At 57.5% G+C, this 16,550-nt stretch overlaps 1 protein-coding gene across 1 annotated transcript in view; it reads left to right on the forward strand.

Annotated features, from left to right (window-relative positions):
- The first annotated feature begins 345 nt into the window (after positions 1-345).
- PAX9 (paired box 9) overlaps positions 346-16,550 on the forward strand; it is a 31,065-nt gene continuing 14,860 nt past the window's right edge. Inside the window, exons 1-8 of the mRNA XM_076343520.1 lie at positions 346-760; positions 2,930-3,118; positions 4,618-4,693; positions 5,340-5,456; positions 7,984-8,086; positions 8,733-8,859; positions 13,403-14,029; positions 16,315-16,457. Coding sequence (XP_076199635.1) covers positions 346-760; positions 2,930-3,118; positions 4,618-4,693; positions 5,340-5,456; positions 7,984-8,086; positions 8,733-8,859; positions 13,403-14,029; positions 16,315-16,457 — 1,797 coding nt within the window. The remainder of the gene's footprint in view (positions 761-2,929; positions 3,119-4,617; positions 4,694-5,339; positions 5,457-7,983; positions 8,087-8,732; positions 8,860-13,402; positions 14,030-16,314; positions 16,458-16,550) is intronic.

A 16,550-nucleotide genomic window follows, 5' to 3' on the forward strand; every position in this document is an offset into this window, starting at 1 on the left:
GCAGGAGCCAGAGACAAACGTTGCTCTGGTTATTCCGGCAAACCTCCTGGGGAAGGAACTGCCTCCCGCTCCCAGAAAACGTCCCGGATCGTGTAAGACACAACTATGCTGAAAACATATATATATATATATATATGTACACACACATATATAGCTATATACGGATCGTGTGATGGGAAAGGACTGGCGCTTACCGCAGTCCTTCCCGCCGGGAGAGAAAGAAGGGGCATTTCTCGGCCTCGGGGGCTCTCCCTGCTCCCCCGGCAGCCGGGACCAGGGCTCCCCCTCTCCCCGGGCCGGGTGAGACACTGTGCCCGGGCGAGACGCTGCGCGCAGTGTCCGCGGATGTCCGCGCTCCCTGCGCCCAGGCGCGTGCTGCCAGGGCGGAGCGGTCCTGGTGCCGCATCCCCCCTGCTCCGCTCTTTCCGAGGGGTGCCCCAGCTGAAGGGGAGGGATGGGGTGGGCAACCTGAGACTACCCGGCGTACAGCTTCACGGTCAAAAAGCCGGCGCCTCGAAAGTGATAAAAACCCGGGCGATCGTGAATTTTACCCCGTTCACAGCCGACGTCGCCTCACGGTGTCCCCAGCCTGACCCCAGCCCTGTGGTGAGGGCCACAAAGGCGCCACCGAAAGCACAGGCTGCGGCCCCGCGGGGACCGGGGGGCTGCTGCGGGGGCCGGGTAGCCACCCCCCCGGGGCTGGAAGACGGGAAAGAGCCGCTGTCGAAAGAGGGGCAGAAGGGGCTGCGAAGGGCTGCAGGCATGTGCCGCGGCCGGGGACCTGCTCACCCGGTTGCTTTCTGCAGTTTTCATGCGGTCACCTTGAGCTGGCATGGAGCGGGTGTCGCCCGGGGGGCTCGGAAAGCGATTCTTTTGGGCGGGAGAGCCCGCAGGGTCCTTCGGTGTCGCGGCGGGGGTCAGGCTCCCCCGCACACCCGGGCGCTTGGGGCAAGCGTCGCTACCTGCGGTCGGCCTTTCCACGCCGATTCACTAATACAGAGGTCCGAGCCTGTAAAGTCCTTTCCCCACTGCCACTGAATTTGGACGTCCTAACAGCCTAATACCTTTCCCTTAGTCCAACAAGCGAGCAGTCGTATGCGTATAACCATATACATATATCTAAAGGAGACCAATTTTACTGCGCACCTGTACATTCAAAGAAAATACTAACCGGGAAATACAAGCACAAAAATTTTAGCTGACTTTTCATAAAAACACTTCTGAAAGCCATACTAAAGTTCATCTTTATTGTCTAAATCCACGCTACTTTCCCAGTAGCGGGAAAAAAAACAATTCTTTTGCATTGTTTCTCGGAACAGTGTGCTCAGATTTGTTTGTAAATGAGAAACTGTATTTTATGTGTATAAGCACAGAAATACTGAAGGTAATAGGTTCAGAAGTTATAAACCATTTTTGATCCTGAAGAAACCATCCACAATTTTTTAAAGAAAGTTGCACGGTTATTAATACAGGAAGCTGGTCCTGATAGTGTTTTATATCTTCTAGAGTGCTGCAGTAGTCCAAATCTAAAATGATTGTTGATTTACAATAGCAATACATTAATAATCCGTCTATGACTATTTGATTCTTTTAAATGAATTTTTCACTCAGTTTCCTCGCAGTTATTTGGCCTTGCAACTGTATTTAACGGGAGTGGGATCTATAATAGATATTTTTTTTTTCTTTTGATAGTCACAATTTACTAGTGGAAGATATAGGTTAAAAACTACAAGGCAAAAAGGGCACCTTATTCAAATCCCATGGAAGCCCCCGCCTTCATCCTAAATTGTGTGCATACAAAGAATAAACAAACCCTTCAAATGTGAAGAACAACGGGATGCTGTTTGCTTTTTTTTTCCTAAGTGACATTTCATCTATTACTCCTATTATAAGCGGAGGGTGTTTGTACATACGTGAAGAGAGATACTATGTGGCTTATACCCTGACATCCAGAGACTAAGAGGCTGTTCACAGTATTCTAGATGATACAAGAGAGACGTCGGACAAGTATCTGCAGGTTTTGACAATAAACAGAAGCAGCTGGACTGAGTTTCCTAAATTGCTGAGCAGTTGCTGAGTTCGTAGATATGGGCACCAAGTCCCACCTCGGCCACTTCACCCTGCCTCTGCCCAGCGACCGGCAGCAGGTCTTTGCAGCTAAAGGGTCACTCGCCTGGGCTAGGTCTCGGTTCCAGGTCTCGATCCTGGAAGTCGCAGAGATGCAGTGAACCTCGCACCGCACTGCAGGGAGCTTCTGACTCGGCCTCCCGCCGAGGGCACCCGTGGTTTCCCTGATTTGGGATAAGCATCGACCTTTGTCATGCAGAGAAGCCCTGGTGCAGGGGTGCGGGGAGTCGCCATCCAGCATCTCCAGCAGGGCTGCAGGGAGACCTTCGCAGCAGCTATACTTGGAGGTCTTGCCAGCAAACTTTCTCTGGAGGCCTTAGCATCACCTTTCTTCCCATCATGTAGGTCCTAGTCTTCTACAAGCAGCAGGAAAAGCCCAAACCTCCCACGGCCCTTCTGTTCCCCTGCCCCATCGCTGAGCGCCTTCTGCCTATTGGGCGGTCTGAGATGACCTAAAACGCTCCGAGGAAAAATGTCCCAAACGGGGATATCTCAGATCTCATCCTTGGGGAGGAGGAAAACTGTCAAGGGAAGCACTGATAAGGCCGGGTGGATGCAGCACGCATCAATCCCAGAGCAGTGGCAGGGGCAGGCGGTGAGCAGCAGCCCGCTGTGACACGGGGCCCTGCCGCCGGGGCCAAGTCGGTGGCACTGGGATGTCCCGAGGGAGTCTGAGCTGGGGCCAGGCAGGGAGCAGCCCCCGCTGCCTGTCGGCGTGAAGCCGCCCATAGCCGCTGAGACGATGCCTCGGTGCTCGGCACAGGGCTGTACACAGCAAATTTCCCTCATCTTCCTCCTTCAGCTCCGCCGCTGGAAGTAATCCCAGGGCAGTGCATGGACTGCAAAGGCCGGATCCGGCTCTCCGGCCTGGAAGCTGCCCCCGTTGGGGATGCTCCGGGACTCCCTTGCCAGGAGTGGGGCGCTTGTGCAGCCCAGGCGCTGGTCCTGCTGCGCCCTCTCCCCGGGGGTGGCCCGGGATATGGGGCTGGAGGTGGGCAGCTGCACGAGGGGACAAGGGGTCGCCCCGACGTGCCGGGCTGCTGGCTATAGGTCGCCCATCTCCCGCATCCCCCGCGCTGCATATGTCCCTCGGGGCTGGATGGGGGTCCCGGCAGGGGGGTCCCTTTGGCGGACAGCTACAGCCTCTGGGGCTCGGACATCAGCGCTCGCAGCCCCTGAAAAAGGATGTGTGCAAAATCACAGCACGACGGCGGAAGCCAAAACGCCCCTCAGCGCCGCGGGTGGCCCCGCATCGTCCCTGCGTTACTCATTGTTGCTGCGTTTGGCAGAAAACCCACGGAGAAGCCACTGTTAAATGTTGTTTTCTGACGTCGCCGGAAGCCCGAGGGAAAAAACCCCTCCGCGCCGAGTGGCATCTGCCTCTCCCCGGGAGCGGAGTCACGTTAGCTGGACAGTGGCGAGGGGCAGCGGTCTTCTTCCCTCGAAATAGCCGTTCTTCTCCAAAGGAAAAAAATATGTTAAAAAAAATGTATACATACAGCACTATTCTGCATTAAACGTTGCGGCGTCTCAACGTTGTAAATGCGCTGGGTGGGTTTTATCCTCTCAGTTACTACACCACCGTTGCAGGAGAGAAATATTTTGCAAACGAAAACGAGATGGCCCGGTGCGAAACCCGGCGCCCGAGCTCTGCACGCCCGGGTCCAGCGGCTCCTCGGCGGGAGCGGGCTGCCCTGCCCCGGGCCGGAGCCGGGCTTTTGCCGGAGAAGCGGCAGCACAGGCTGCTGGGGATAATTGCAACCTGGCACTTGGCTGGTATACAGCGTGGGTGAAATGACACTTTCGTTTCCACGCGTGGTGTAAGCGGGCAGGGCTCGACCCCGCATCCGCCGCGTAAAAAACACTGAGTTTCACCGCAGAAACATTAAGCCGGGAAGGCAGAAATTTTCGTTCACTTTATAAAAAACCAGCAACGGATAGTGAACTCCGCGCCCGATTACGTCTTTGCTATTTCACGTCACAAATCATTTGTTTTCACGTGCATCAGTAATGCCACCGGCCCTTTGGGGAGTGGGTGAGAGGCGCGACGCTGGGGTCCCCCCCGGGGACGGAGCATCGAGCGCAGCTGCGGACCCGCGCAAGGCAGGGGGGGCTGGGGCAGGGAGAAAGGGCAGCTCGGCTCTCTCCCCGCGTCTCGTTTTCTCCCCGTTTTATTCTCACAAGGGAAGGAAACCCTCAGAGCAGGAACGGTCGAGTTTTCTCCAGGCTGTAAAACATTAAAACGGCTACAAATCTTTCAGCGTAGGCCAAAAAGCTTGCTTTCTTTCATAAACATGATCGCACTTCCTACCCTATCAGGGAAAAAAAAAAAAAAACAAACGTGTTTTGCGACTATATAATGCAAAGGGAGACGAGGTTTTGGAGGAAAACTCTAACAGCCCTTTTCCTTTGGAAATGCCTCCAGCCCAGACTCGGTCCTGGCGCGCCCGGGCCCTGCGGGTTGTGTCACACCTTCCCCCCCGCTTCCAGCTGGGTTGACTGCCGCGGTCCGTGAGCCGCGGACACCGGTGCCGCACCTGCAGACAAACCTCAGGTCATCTCGGAGGTAGCTCCTCTTCAGAGCAACAGGGCGTCAACGCGTATAATGCAGAGGACGAAGGCGTCCGTATACGCATTTTTAGATAAGGGGTTTATGCACACGTAAAGCTATAGGAACGGAAAACCCTTCAAGAGAAAGGGTCGAGAGGAAAAGGGCGCACTTTCAAACCTGACCAGGAAGGATCGCCACCGCCGTTAAGTCCCGAAGACAAATATTTAGGGGGTCGGTTTAACCGTGGGAAAGGATTAGCGGACACAAAGTCAAGTGAGGAAACTTCCTCCCCGGCGGAGCCACCTGCGGGAGCGCAGCCCGGGCCGCTGCCCGCCGCCCCCGGCGACCCCCTCCCCAGTGCCGGCGAACCCCTTCGGGCTCGCTCCGCGGGTCTGCACGGCCGCAGCGAAGGAGAAACTCCGCTGGCAGCCAAGGCCTCCCCCACCAAAGAGGCGAGGGAGGGGATAATTATTCTTCCCCTGGAATTCCGGAGACATTCGTTATAAATCGTCGGGCGAAGGTAAAGCCCCGAGGCGTGCAGGAGAGCAAGGCAGAGCCGCGCTTGGCTTGTAGCTGCCTCTCGTAAAAACACAGCCGGGAGATAAACAGGCGTTGATCTGAGTCGCTGTGCAGGCGGGCTCCTAATTCCCCGTGCCCTTAGGTGTGCTGGGCTCCGCCGGCGCAAGCGGGAGCTGGCGGCCTGCCACCCGCCCTCTGCTCGGCCCCCTCCCCGGCCCCAGCGGGGCATCGCCAGCGGCACCCCGAAACGCTGCTTGGCGTAAGCAAACAGCGCTGCCCCTCACCTTTTCTTGCAGCGACTCCCCTGCCCCCGCGGGAGGGGCCCCGTCCCTCCCACCTGCCGTGGCTCAGAGGAGCCTGCGTGCGTTTGCACACGTGTGCACACTGCTGTGCGTGCGTGTGGTCTCGAAGGAAAGCCACGAAGAAAGACAATGACTTTCGAAGTCAGACTTTCTGCTGTGTGTCCAGGGAAGACGGCAGAGCTACCAGGACTCTCAAACGCTTCTGGTTGCTTGAAAGCAGCTCGAAAATGCAATTATTCCTGTAGGTGGCACTGGTACTAGGTGTTGCAGAAGCGAAGGCAGAAATGGAGAAAATTGCCTAGGAATTCCCAATTGGTTCCTATAATTTAATGCAGAACAATAGAGGTATTTTTTTCATTTACTCTAAATTCATGTAACGTGACAAATGAAAACCCGATTGCTTTATTAGAACAAAATATGCTTTTAAAATCTGGCCCTCTGTAACTTTATGGCCTGGTCCATGAGAATTGTCTATTTCCCTATATGTCATTAAACAAATCCTAGTGCAAAGAGAAATTAACTCAGCACCGCTCATTCAAGTCAAATGTTTGCACCAGGAAAGCCCTAATGAGACACTGTCTGGTTTCCAGAGGGGTTGCTAAGAACAAGTGGCGGCAAAGTTATTAAATCTGTTCGAGCAACTAACACATCATTAAGACACCACCACCACCCCCCCCCCCGCAACCCTCCCGACCTCGATCTGAATATTCAAGCGAGGGTGGAAGCAGTAGGACGGTGGCACCGCCGCCGTGGGCCGGGTGGGATGCCCCCCGCCCCGGGGGGTTGGGCTGGGGCAGCCCCCGGGGCTCGGCAGCGGAGAGAGGCGCGGCGGGGTTTGGCGGGGAAGCTCGGTCTGCGGGGGCGTCGTCAACCCCGGCTCTTCGCCCGTTTCCGCACTACTGTACATTTATTTCACCTGTTCATCTGTCTTCAGTGTATTTCAGCGAAGTGCAGGCGCCTGCTCTTGCCTTCACTGAAGAGGATCTGCTACGGACCCGAGACGGGGGGGGTCAACCCAGACAAGGCAGCCGGGTCTGTCCGTCCCCTCCTCTCCCCTGAGAAGGGGCCAAATGCCCGGAGGCACTCGCCGCGGGTCGCCTGAGCTTTTAAGACTTCGCCAGCTCCTTCTCCCACCGGGCCGGGGGGCGGCTCCCCGCGGCGGCCGGGGGGGCCGAGAGCCCCGGCGGGGCCGGGCGCTGGGAACCAGCCGGCGCCGAGCCGCGGGGAGCCGCTGCCCCCGCGCAGGCGAGATGTTTGCGCTCCAGCCAAGCCGCCGAGACAACCCGACACTGCGTGGACATTTTCTAACCGCTGAAACGGAGCTTCCCTGCTCCTGCATGCCAGGAAGGAGATCTGCAGGAGGTTGCGTCCTTACTCCAAAAGCATGACACTCAAAAGCCTTGTGCCTTGATTTCTTGCTATGTTCCGTTTCTCTTCAGATTTTGAGGCCTGTCACCGCCGAAGCGACTCCAAGACCTGACTGTATTTTGCCCACCATTGCTGCATAAGTATGCAGGAAATGTTCAGACATGGCTTATTTGTATCCGATGAAACTTCGTTGAACAAAAAATTCATCCTATTACATTTCCATTCTCCGTCTTGTCCCTGACGTCAAATCAATTTCTTAAAATTGAAATCACACGCTCACACATGGCACTGCTCCCCCGCTACCCCCCAGCTTGTTTGAGGACGGGACAAAATAAAAAAATATTTTATTTTGTGGGAGTTTCGGAGTTGTTGCGAGTATTTCCGTGCATGTTTGAATATTATATTAATTCAATTAATGTAAAAATATCCCCTCATGGATTCGCATGTACTTTTGTACATGAACGCAGGCAGTTTATGTGAACACAAGCGTATAAGAGTGTGTTTTCTAGCAAGCTAAAATAAGGCAGCGGGCAGCAATAAGAGACGCGACACCTACCAACGAAGGATCAGCAACGCGTCCCAGGATCATTCTCAGAAAGCCTTTTTCCCCCGAAAAGGGGAGAACAAGTGGAAAACCACGCCTGCCCCTGCAGGGGCGAGGGCCGGGGGTCGCCAAGGGGCTCGGGGGCTGTGGGGAGGCGGCGGTCCCCGCCTGCAGCCGCACGCTGGCTGAAAGGGGCATCTCCCCGTGCAAATCCCCCCTCTCCTTCGCAGCCGCTTTCACGCAAGCGTCTGCCGGGGGCTTGCTTGAAGTGCGCTTGTCCTAGGCTACGCGGGAGGGTCAGCACACCTGAGACCTGGGGGCCAGGCCGGGCATTTTCGAGCCCGCAGGCTGGGAGGGGGAGCGGCAGCGGCGGGAGCGGCGGACCGACCTCCCTTCCCTCTCCGGGGGAGCGCGGGGTCAGCCGGGACCGGCCCCGCACCCCCTCCCGCGCCCTCCCAAGGCACGGTGCGCTCGCTAACCTGCTGGGCTCAGCTATTTTATCGCATAAGGAAATGCACATGGCAGCCAGTGATACGTGAAGGCCCCTTCATTCTGCATTTGTTTCCTTACAGGTCTCGCAGAGAACGGGAGCGATCCCGGGAGATCCCGTGGGATTTTATACGCCCGCCTGTAGGAACAGCTCTGTGCAAAACGAAAGCCCCCTTTGAAAGATCCGTGGGTGTCGTCTCTCTCTACATCACACAGCACCGTTGCTCCGGGATGGGTCACGTCCAGCCACAGCCTAAGGTTGCCACTGCCCTTCCACCTGCCTCTGCCCCGCTTTTCCCTGCCTGTCTTTCAGAGGTGTCCAAAAGCTTCTCCGAAACCCCCACCGCGTTGCCCCTCCACCCCTGCTCGGGCTCCAAGGTGCTCTTTGCCCTCCAGACTGTCCCATCGCTTCCCGGGGGGAATGTCGCGGCTCCGCGCCGCGTGGCAGGGGCTGGGGGAGAAGGCAGGGCAGCTGCGACAGTGTGCGGCAGTCCCTGCGACAGCCTCACCACGCCTGTGTGGGTCTAACCTCCGCCCCCCCAGACCCACACCTTCCCCACACCACCTCGAGAAACCCGGCCACCCGACTACACGCACGGGGGGGCTTTGTCCTTCGGGAAGGGACGGGGAGGGGGGGCTTCTACTTACAAAATATGTTGCCATATGAGCATCCTTCTGCCTTAACAGCTCCTCAGTAGCCACCTCCCCTCGGGGAAGGAGAGGGGTTTATCTTCCTTCAAAAAAAAAAAAAAAAAAAAAATCAAAAATCTGCAGCTTCAAAGAGGGGCTGGGGGTGTGTGCCGCGTTTTATTTGGCTGATTTCTTCCTACAGTGGGAAAGCGGAGGAAGCTGGGGATCAGCGGAGCACTACATCCCGCGGAGTCCCTACAGAAAGGCCCTCATGGAGGACGGGCTCGCTCTGAAGGCGGCTCAGGGAGGCAGGAGCCGGGCACGCCAAGGTGAGTACGGCGGCGCTGGGGGCCTCGGCCGCCTCCCAGACCGAGCCCGGCCGGAGGGGCGGGATGCTGCCGCACCGGGACCCCGCTCGCAGCTTCGGGAGGGGCTGAAGCGAGCCCGGGGGCCGGGCACTCTCTGGAGGTCCCCCGGCCCCGGAAAGCGCCGGAGAAGGCCTTCGTGGGCGGGGGGAGCCCGGGGTTGCCAGCCGCCGCCTCGCCGGTACCGGCCGCGCATCGGGGGGGGCTGCCGCCGTACAGGCGATTTGCTGCAGGCAACTCACGCCAAGTCCGTTTCGTGGAGGACAGAGGGCGAGAGAGCAGGGTTTGGGGGAAGGGAGCGGCGGCGGAACAGCCACTAGCTCCCCTCTGCGACGCCCCGGTGTCGGGGTGGGGCAGGCAGGGGCAGTGTCTCCGGAGGGACACCGGCTGCCGGCACCCAGGGCTCCGGCAGCATCGTGCGGGACGGCACAGCTCAGTCCCTCTCTTCGGCACGGAGGGGAAGGAGCGGGAGGGGAAACCCGGCTCTTGGCTGGCTCTTGGCCGAGTCTCTTTCAGCGCCCCCCGCTTCGCTTTGCCCAGCCGCGGGGACCCCGCGGTGGGAGCGCGGGTGCGTGCCGGGACGGCCGCTGGAGAAGCGGCCCGCACCCCGGGCCGAGCCCCCTGCCTGGCCACGCGTGCCCTTCCCCGGGTGGAGAAACCCCGACCCCGCGCCCCCCGTCCTCTCCACGCCGCCTTTCCCCTCCGATTCTTCAGTGATTTCCTACCTGAAAAAAACGAATCTTTTTGCCAGGCAGGTCAGAAGCGATCGACAGGCTGTGGTATATTGTAATGTTTTCATATTCCTCTCGGCTCCCCCTGCCCTCTACCGACTCACTGTAGATGTGACCTTTGGTATTTCAGCCCACACTCAGCAGTTGAATGGAAACAAGTTGAGCACGTTCACTTCTGATAAACATTATCCTTAAACCACTGGAGACCCGAGCAGAGTAAACGAGCTTTTCCGACAGGACCACATCAGGAACACACATTGAGAAAGGGAAAGAAACCAAATATCCAGGAGATCAGAGGCGGGCTCGGGGGTGGAGGGGTGGGAGAGGGAAGGAGGGGGAACAGACAGGTTGGAGGACACGGCGGGGGGGAAGAAAAGGACACAATTGTGAGCACAATAGGCACAGATGGGGAGAGAAACTGCCCGGGCAGCGTGGGAGAGCAGCGCAGGGTCACGCCCGAGCATCCCAGCAACCCTGGGGGAGCTTCAGGGGCGCCGAACGGGTCCGGGAGTCGCGGGGCCGGGCTTACACCAGCCGTGCGCCCGGAGATGGCCCCCGGCCACACGCCGCTGGACCGGGCTGAAGCAACGGGAGGGGACGGGACGCGTGTGCGAGGCGGCCGGTGGCGGCGGCGGCGGGCCGGGCGCGGGCAGGGCGGCAGGCAGAGCCCGGCAGGCGGGCAGCCCGGGTTCTGCCGGGCGGGGAAGCACGCCTGCCGGGAGGGCAGCCTTGTCGGGGATCCCTCTGGCGACTCTGCTTCGGGAAGAAGTACGCTGCTAAGGCGGATCGGAAGTTTTACGGACGCGCACCCCCTTCCATTGTTTAATTACATCATTAACTTAATTAAAGGCTGGATCCGGGTCCCACTAGTTCAATGCCTCCTGCCTTAAAAATATCCAAAGCAGGTCAGCTCACAACACCGAAAAGGATTCTGGCTTCAGCAAATGCCTGCGAGTATTGCCTGCGCAGCGCGCCATCGCTTTCGGACGATGGCGTTTGAGGGGGGGGGGGGGGATCCCCTTTGCCAGAGGTAATTTTATCTAGGTTGAGAAAGCACTACAATTTACAAGTGTGATATTCTGAATGGGCAACTCACGTTTCTGAAATAACCACAAAACTGCCATAGAAAATTTGTTGTTGTTGAGTTGTTTTATTTTTTTTTTTTAATCCCCGTGGAGGAAACAGAAGTATCCGCCGATATTCCGATCAAATAAAGAGACACCTGCGAAGGAACACGATTGCCTTCTTCCCACCGCAAAACATCTACAACATGCCATTAATTCTGGGCGATCTCCAGCAACATCCTAGTTATTCCTAACTATGCACGTTCATTGCGATACGTGCAGGCTCTGAAACCTAGCTCAATTAATTTGATTTTTTTCTGAAAATATCTTACAAATATTTCAACTAAAATCATATTTATACAGTGTTCACACGCACCAGCGACATCAATTTCATGTTTTACTCGCTGATATTTCGTGCACTCCGGTCACCACATTATATTTCTTTTCACGTTTTATTTAATTTATAGAGCCTGTACCTTCGAGATTCTATTAAAAAAAAATCAAACAAAACCAGCTAAAAAGAATCTCAGGGGAAAAAAAAAAGAAAACCATGATAAATTCTTGGTTGGAGCTGGGAAGCCCGTGAGCTCTGTGTGCAACATGATGTACGTGGGATGTATGTTAGAGGCACACACACAAGCTCACAGAGCAGGATCCGTACACCTAATGCCAAACCAAACACTCCTTCCATATACACAAACACGCCGTGACCCACACATACTTTAATTCCTACCAGCTTTGTCTGCTTTTCTTTTAACTGTTAATATGTAGCAGTGTCTTTGATAAAGTTGAAATCAGCTGCGAGGTGTTGACATTTTACAGTTAAGCGCGGTGCAATATTTAGTGTGGGGATTAAAACAAAAGCTGAGCCGGTCTTTGATGGCCGGGGAACATCAGCATCCCGATGCCCGGGCGCCGCAAGCTCCGTCCCGTCTCCTCCCGGGGCAAGCGAAGCGGCAGCTGATTTCCCGACCGGCTTGTGGTTTCCACCAAAAATGACTCAACCCCCATCGCTCACAGCCTCCTCGTGCACCACCCGTGAAATATTCGTTAGTGAAAGAGTGCTTTATTACAATAAGACGACCGTAAACAAGGAAGAACTTCTTTCCCGTATCTGCCGAGTCAACGCGGGGAAACCGCGCGTGTGGCAAGACATCGCTCCGCTTCTGTCAGGGCAAGGGGGAGCCTCTCCGCAAGCCCCGACGCCCCCTCCCCGGCCGCTTTCTCTGGGAGAAGGGCCGGGAAGGGCGGCGCAGCAGCCCGGCGGGCTCCCGGCGGGTGCCCGGCGCTGCGCCCTGCCCTGCCCTGCCCGCCGCGGCCCCCGACGGTGCCCCCACCCGCCACCCCCGGTCCCCCCCGGCCAAGCGATGCCCTACCACGGCTCCAGCCCCGCTCAGCACCGCCCCGGCGTTAGCTGCACTCTCCGCGCCACTTACCGCCGGGCAGGTACGGAATAGCCGTTCCTCTTGCGGCGCGGACCCAGGTGCCGAGCACGCCTGCGAGGCAGAGCGGAAGGGCCGCCAGCAGCGCGCTGTCCGTCATCTCCCCTGACCATTAGGAGGGCGGCTGGGCGGCGGGGCCGCCCCCGGGGGCGGGCTCGGGGGAGCGATGGGCTGCGGCGCCTTGCCCAGCCCAGCCCTGCCCACGTTGCCCCGAGGTTGAAATGCAGAAGTCAAGGCTCTCTCGTCGGGAAGCAGATTTCCTTGTAGCCCTTTTTCCCTCACGCCCCCGCTACCTCCTCGGTGGAGATCGGAGAGACTCGGGGGCTAGTGCAGCCGGGAGCGCAGGAGGCTGGGAGCCTGCCTCTGGGCATAGGTCTCCGTTTGGGATTTAGGGCAGCCCCAGAGGTGTCCCGCTCAGAGGAATGGGTAAGTGGCTGGGAGCTGCAGGAGGGTTCAAGTGCTGTCAAGAGAGGGGGAGCACCCCTGCGTCGTCATGTGCCGCCGCAGCTCCCTTATTGACTTTGCTCGTGTTCCTACAAGTTGTAAGAACACGTTAAGGGTCAGGAGCAGGGAAAAGAGAAAAGCTAATGACTGCTCGGTTTATTATTAATGTTATTAGGCGAGTGCGAGGCAGGATCGCAGCCGAGTGGATGGCTGGAGCCTGTGGCACGTTGTATATTATTCCTGCCACCGATCTTAGCAGTTAACATTTTAGCACGTTTGTTTTACAGCCTGGTGTAATTGTGCTGTTAAGCGAGAGGCGCTAACAGCACCAGAAACGGTCTTTAAAAAGTTAGTCGCGACTCAGAAGCACCGCGTTGCCCTTGCCTCTCCCAAGATGTAAAAGAATTTCCTCAACTACTTTTCCTTCCTTCCCCTCCCCCACGTCTTCGAAAATGTTTTTCTTTTCTTTTACTTTTCTTCGTGTTCCTTTTTCCTGTGGCAAGAAAGCTGACTCGTCTGTTGGGGCGATCTCGTTTTTCATCTCTGGAATGTGCTTTTTTGGAATATGTTTGATGCACAGTCCGGAGGGCTCCGACATTGGTTGCCGCGGATTTTCTTTCTTTCTTTCTTTATTTTCTTTCTTCCCCCCCTCCTCCCCCCCCCCCCCTTCAATTTCGGGGGCATCCCGCTATTAGAAAGAAGCGTGCGTGGAGTGACTGGGGGGTCCCCGAGCTGTGACATCTGCCTTGTGGTGAGGAGCAGTTCAGACGCCCCCTTCTGAGCCCTTCGCCGCGTCCGACGGGTGTGTTTGTGTGTTTGCTTGCAGAACCTGCCTTCGGGGAAGTGAACCAGCTCGGGGGGGTGTTTGTCAACGGGAGACCCCTGCCCAATGCCATCAGGCTGCGGATTGTGGAACTGGCGCAACTGGGTATCAGGCCGTGTGACATCAGCCGGCAGCTCCGCGTTTCCCACGGCTGTGTCAGCAAAATCCTGGCTCGCTACAACGAGACCGGCTCCATCCTACCGGGGGCTATCGGAGGCAGCAAGCCTCGGGTCACCACCCCGACGGTGGTAAAACATATCCGGACCTACAAACAAAGGGACCCGGGCATCTTCGCCTGGGAGATCCGGGATCGCCTGCTGGCCGATGGCGTGTGCGACAAGTACAACGTGCCGTCGGTCAGCTCCATCAGCCGCATCCTCCGGAACAAAATCGGGAACCTGTCTCAGCAGAGTCACTACGAGTCCTACAAGCAGCACCAGCCGCCCCCACAGCCTGCTCTGCCCTACAACCACATCTACTCCTACCCCAGCCCCATCGCTGCTGCAGGAGCCAAGGTGCCCACCCCTCCCGGGGTGCCAGCGATCCCCGGCACCATGGCCATGCCCAGGACGTGGCCGTCCTCCCACTCGGTGACGGACATCCTGGGGATCCGCTCTATCACAGACCAAGGTGAGGAGGGGGGACCCGGGGCCGCAGCGGCAGCCAGGCAGGGCCGGAGTGTTTCGGTCCCCTGCTCCTGGGCTCCTTCCTCTCCGAGGGTCGGAAGCCGGTTTCGCGGTTTGCCTCGGGAAACCTCTCGCGTTTCCCCAGCCCGAGCCGGGCACCGAGCTTACCGGAGGATGTGCCTCGGGACGCGGGCAGATCGGAGGTCCCGGGGTGGGCTGCGGGCGGACCGTACAATATGGGCCGTCACCGCTGCCGTTGTGACCCGAGAAGGGGCGACTCGGCCGGAGGGAACGGCCCGGGGTGCGCTCAGCCCCGCCCGGCCCGGCCCGGCCCCGCGGCGGTCCCTGTCCCGGCCCGGTCCCGGCCGGCTCTCGCTGTCGCCCTCCAGTCACAGGCGCCGCCTTGGCGTTACCGAGAAGTCCATTTTCTCTAGTTTTTCCAATCAGGCCAAATCTGCTCCGGCAGGAAGTTCAAATGTCACCTAATTGCTTTCATTCTGATGCTGTATTTTCCTCCGAAGCGGTGGTCCAAGAAAACCAAACCCCCAAGATTTGCTTCTTTTATCCCTTCCACCTTCTTTCTGTTTCTCCGCCTGGAAACTGCGTCGCGTCTCCCAGCCGCTCGCTACGCTTTGCCGCAAAGAAAGGGACATTTTTTCCATTTCGGTCTCTGCCAGTGAACTAACAGTGAATGTGGTTAAAACAACAGTCTAAAATAACCTTCGCCTACAGCGATCTCTGTGTCCCACTCTTCCCTCCCAATTAGCGGAGGGGGGGGCTGTGATTTCTGTTTTCATTGCGTTTTAACGGCAACAATCCGGTTCCAGCAGCACTTCAAATGCAAATTGATCCTTTAGGCATTGCAGAATAATTTTTTCTTTTCGCAAAAAGGTGGTATTTTTTTCAAGCAACACACACACGCACACAAGTGTGTTTTATTTATATTCATACATAAAAAAATACATGTTTTGTCCTTCTTTGCCCTTTACTTGACGATATAAACTTCATCCTCAGACCACACTGGCACAAACAACTGTCTTTCTGACTCGACTTTAACAAATACACGCCTGGCAATCTCCGCTCTGTGCTGGGGAGAGGTAGTGTTGGCAATGAACATTAAAAAGAATGAGAACATTACAATCACATGAGAAATGGAGGGTTTTTTTAGTGAGTTCCTCTTTTATTAACACCACATTGGCAGGCAGGCGGGCCTCTGACGGTACTGCCGGGTGCCTCGGTATCTGCCCTGTCTCCCTCAGACCTCGGAGCTTCACACATCTTTCTGCAGTGTAAAATCTCCCCCCTCCCCTTCCCAGCAGAGAGCCGGGGCTGCTGAGCGGCCGATGCCGCAGATGGGGGCTGCTCGCCCTTGATTTATAGGATAAACTGACCTTGCTGACACGGAAAGGAAGCCCCTATTCATGGGAAAGTGTGAGATCAGCAGAAAAGTGCGCTCACCGAGAGAGCTCAATTTCTTAAGACAACTTCAGATTTGTGCCTTTCCCCAGCCCGGCGAGGGGCCGAGCGAGGTGGTGTCGCGGGGAAGCCCGCTCCCACGGCGGCTCCGGCGGGCCCGCGGCCCCGCAGGCACCGATGCGGCCGGGCGCGGGGCTCGGGGGAGCCCCCCACCCCGCCGGCTCCCCGGCGGGGCCCGGGGAATTTGCCGGCCTGCAAAACAGTCCGGTATTCCCGTGCCGCAGCTGATGCGCATGTAAACAACAGGACTTTTCTCTTCCCCCCCCCCTTTCTTCTCTTCTTCCTTTTTTCTTTTATTTTCCCTTTTCTTTTTTTTTTTTTAATTTCTTTCTGTGTTTTGTTTTCTTGGTTTTTTTTTTCGTCCCAAGCTTGTTTGGAGCCGAGTTCATCTGCAGCCGTGTCAGGGTTATTTCTAACAGGCCGTATCGTTTGTCCTCGGACTCGCATGCACACACACACGAAGCGGTTCCCGTAAATCCCCCTTAGGAGATCCCGGGGGACAAGTGCCGGGGGGGCAGCTCCGTCCCGCCAGTGCAGACACGCGGGGACGAGCGACTCGGCCAGCTCCGGGCTCGACTGGCGATCGCTGCCACCAGCTGCACGGAGGGACCCGACTCCTTTCTCCCCCGGGACCACCCTCTCCAGGGGCTCCCGGGAGGCTCGGCGAGGTGTAGCGGGCGAGGGACAGGCTTCGCCTTAGCTCTGCCCCACAGACTGCGTCCCGTGGGGAGAGGGAGCCGTCCCCAGCCCGCAGCAAAGTGCTCCGCATCCCGGCCCCTGCCTCTAACCCTCCCTTCCCCCCGTGTTTCCCAGCAGTGAGCGACACCTCGCCTTACCCCAGCCCCAAGGTGGAGGAATGGAGCAGCCTGGGCCGAAACAGCTTTCCCCCCCCGGCCCAGCACGCCGTGAACGGGCTGGAGAAGAGCTCCCTGGAGCAGGAGGCCAAGTACAGCCAGGTAAAGAGAGAGGCGGGGGGAGGGCGGTGATGCACAGGGCCCCTGAGCTCGGCCTCGGGCTTGTGGCCCTTGCCCGGGGCTGCCGCTCTCGGT

Source organism: Aptenodytes patagonicus, chromosome 7, assembly GCF_965638725.1.
Source record: "Aptenodytes patagonicus chromosome 7, bAptPat1.pri.cur, whole genome shotgun sequence".
Lineage (NCBI taxonomy): Eukaryota > Metazoa > Chordata > Aves > Sphenisciformes > Spheniscidae > Aptenodytes > Aptenodytes patagonicus.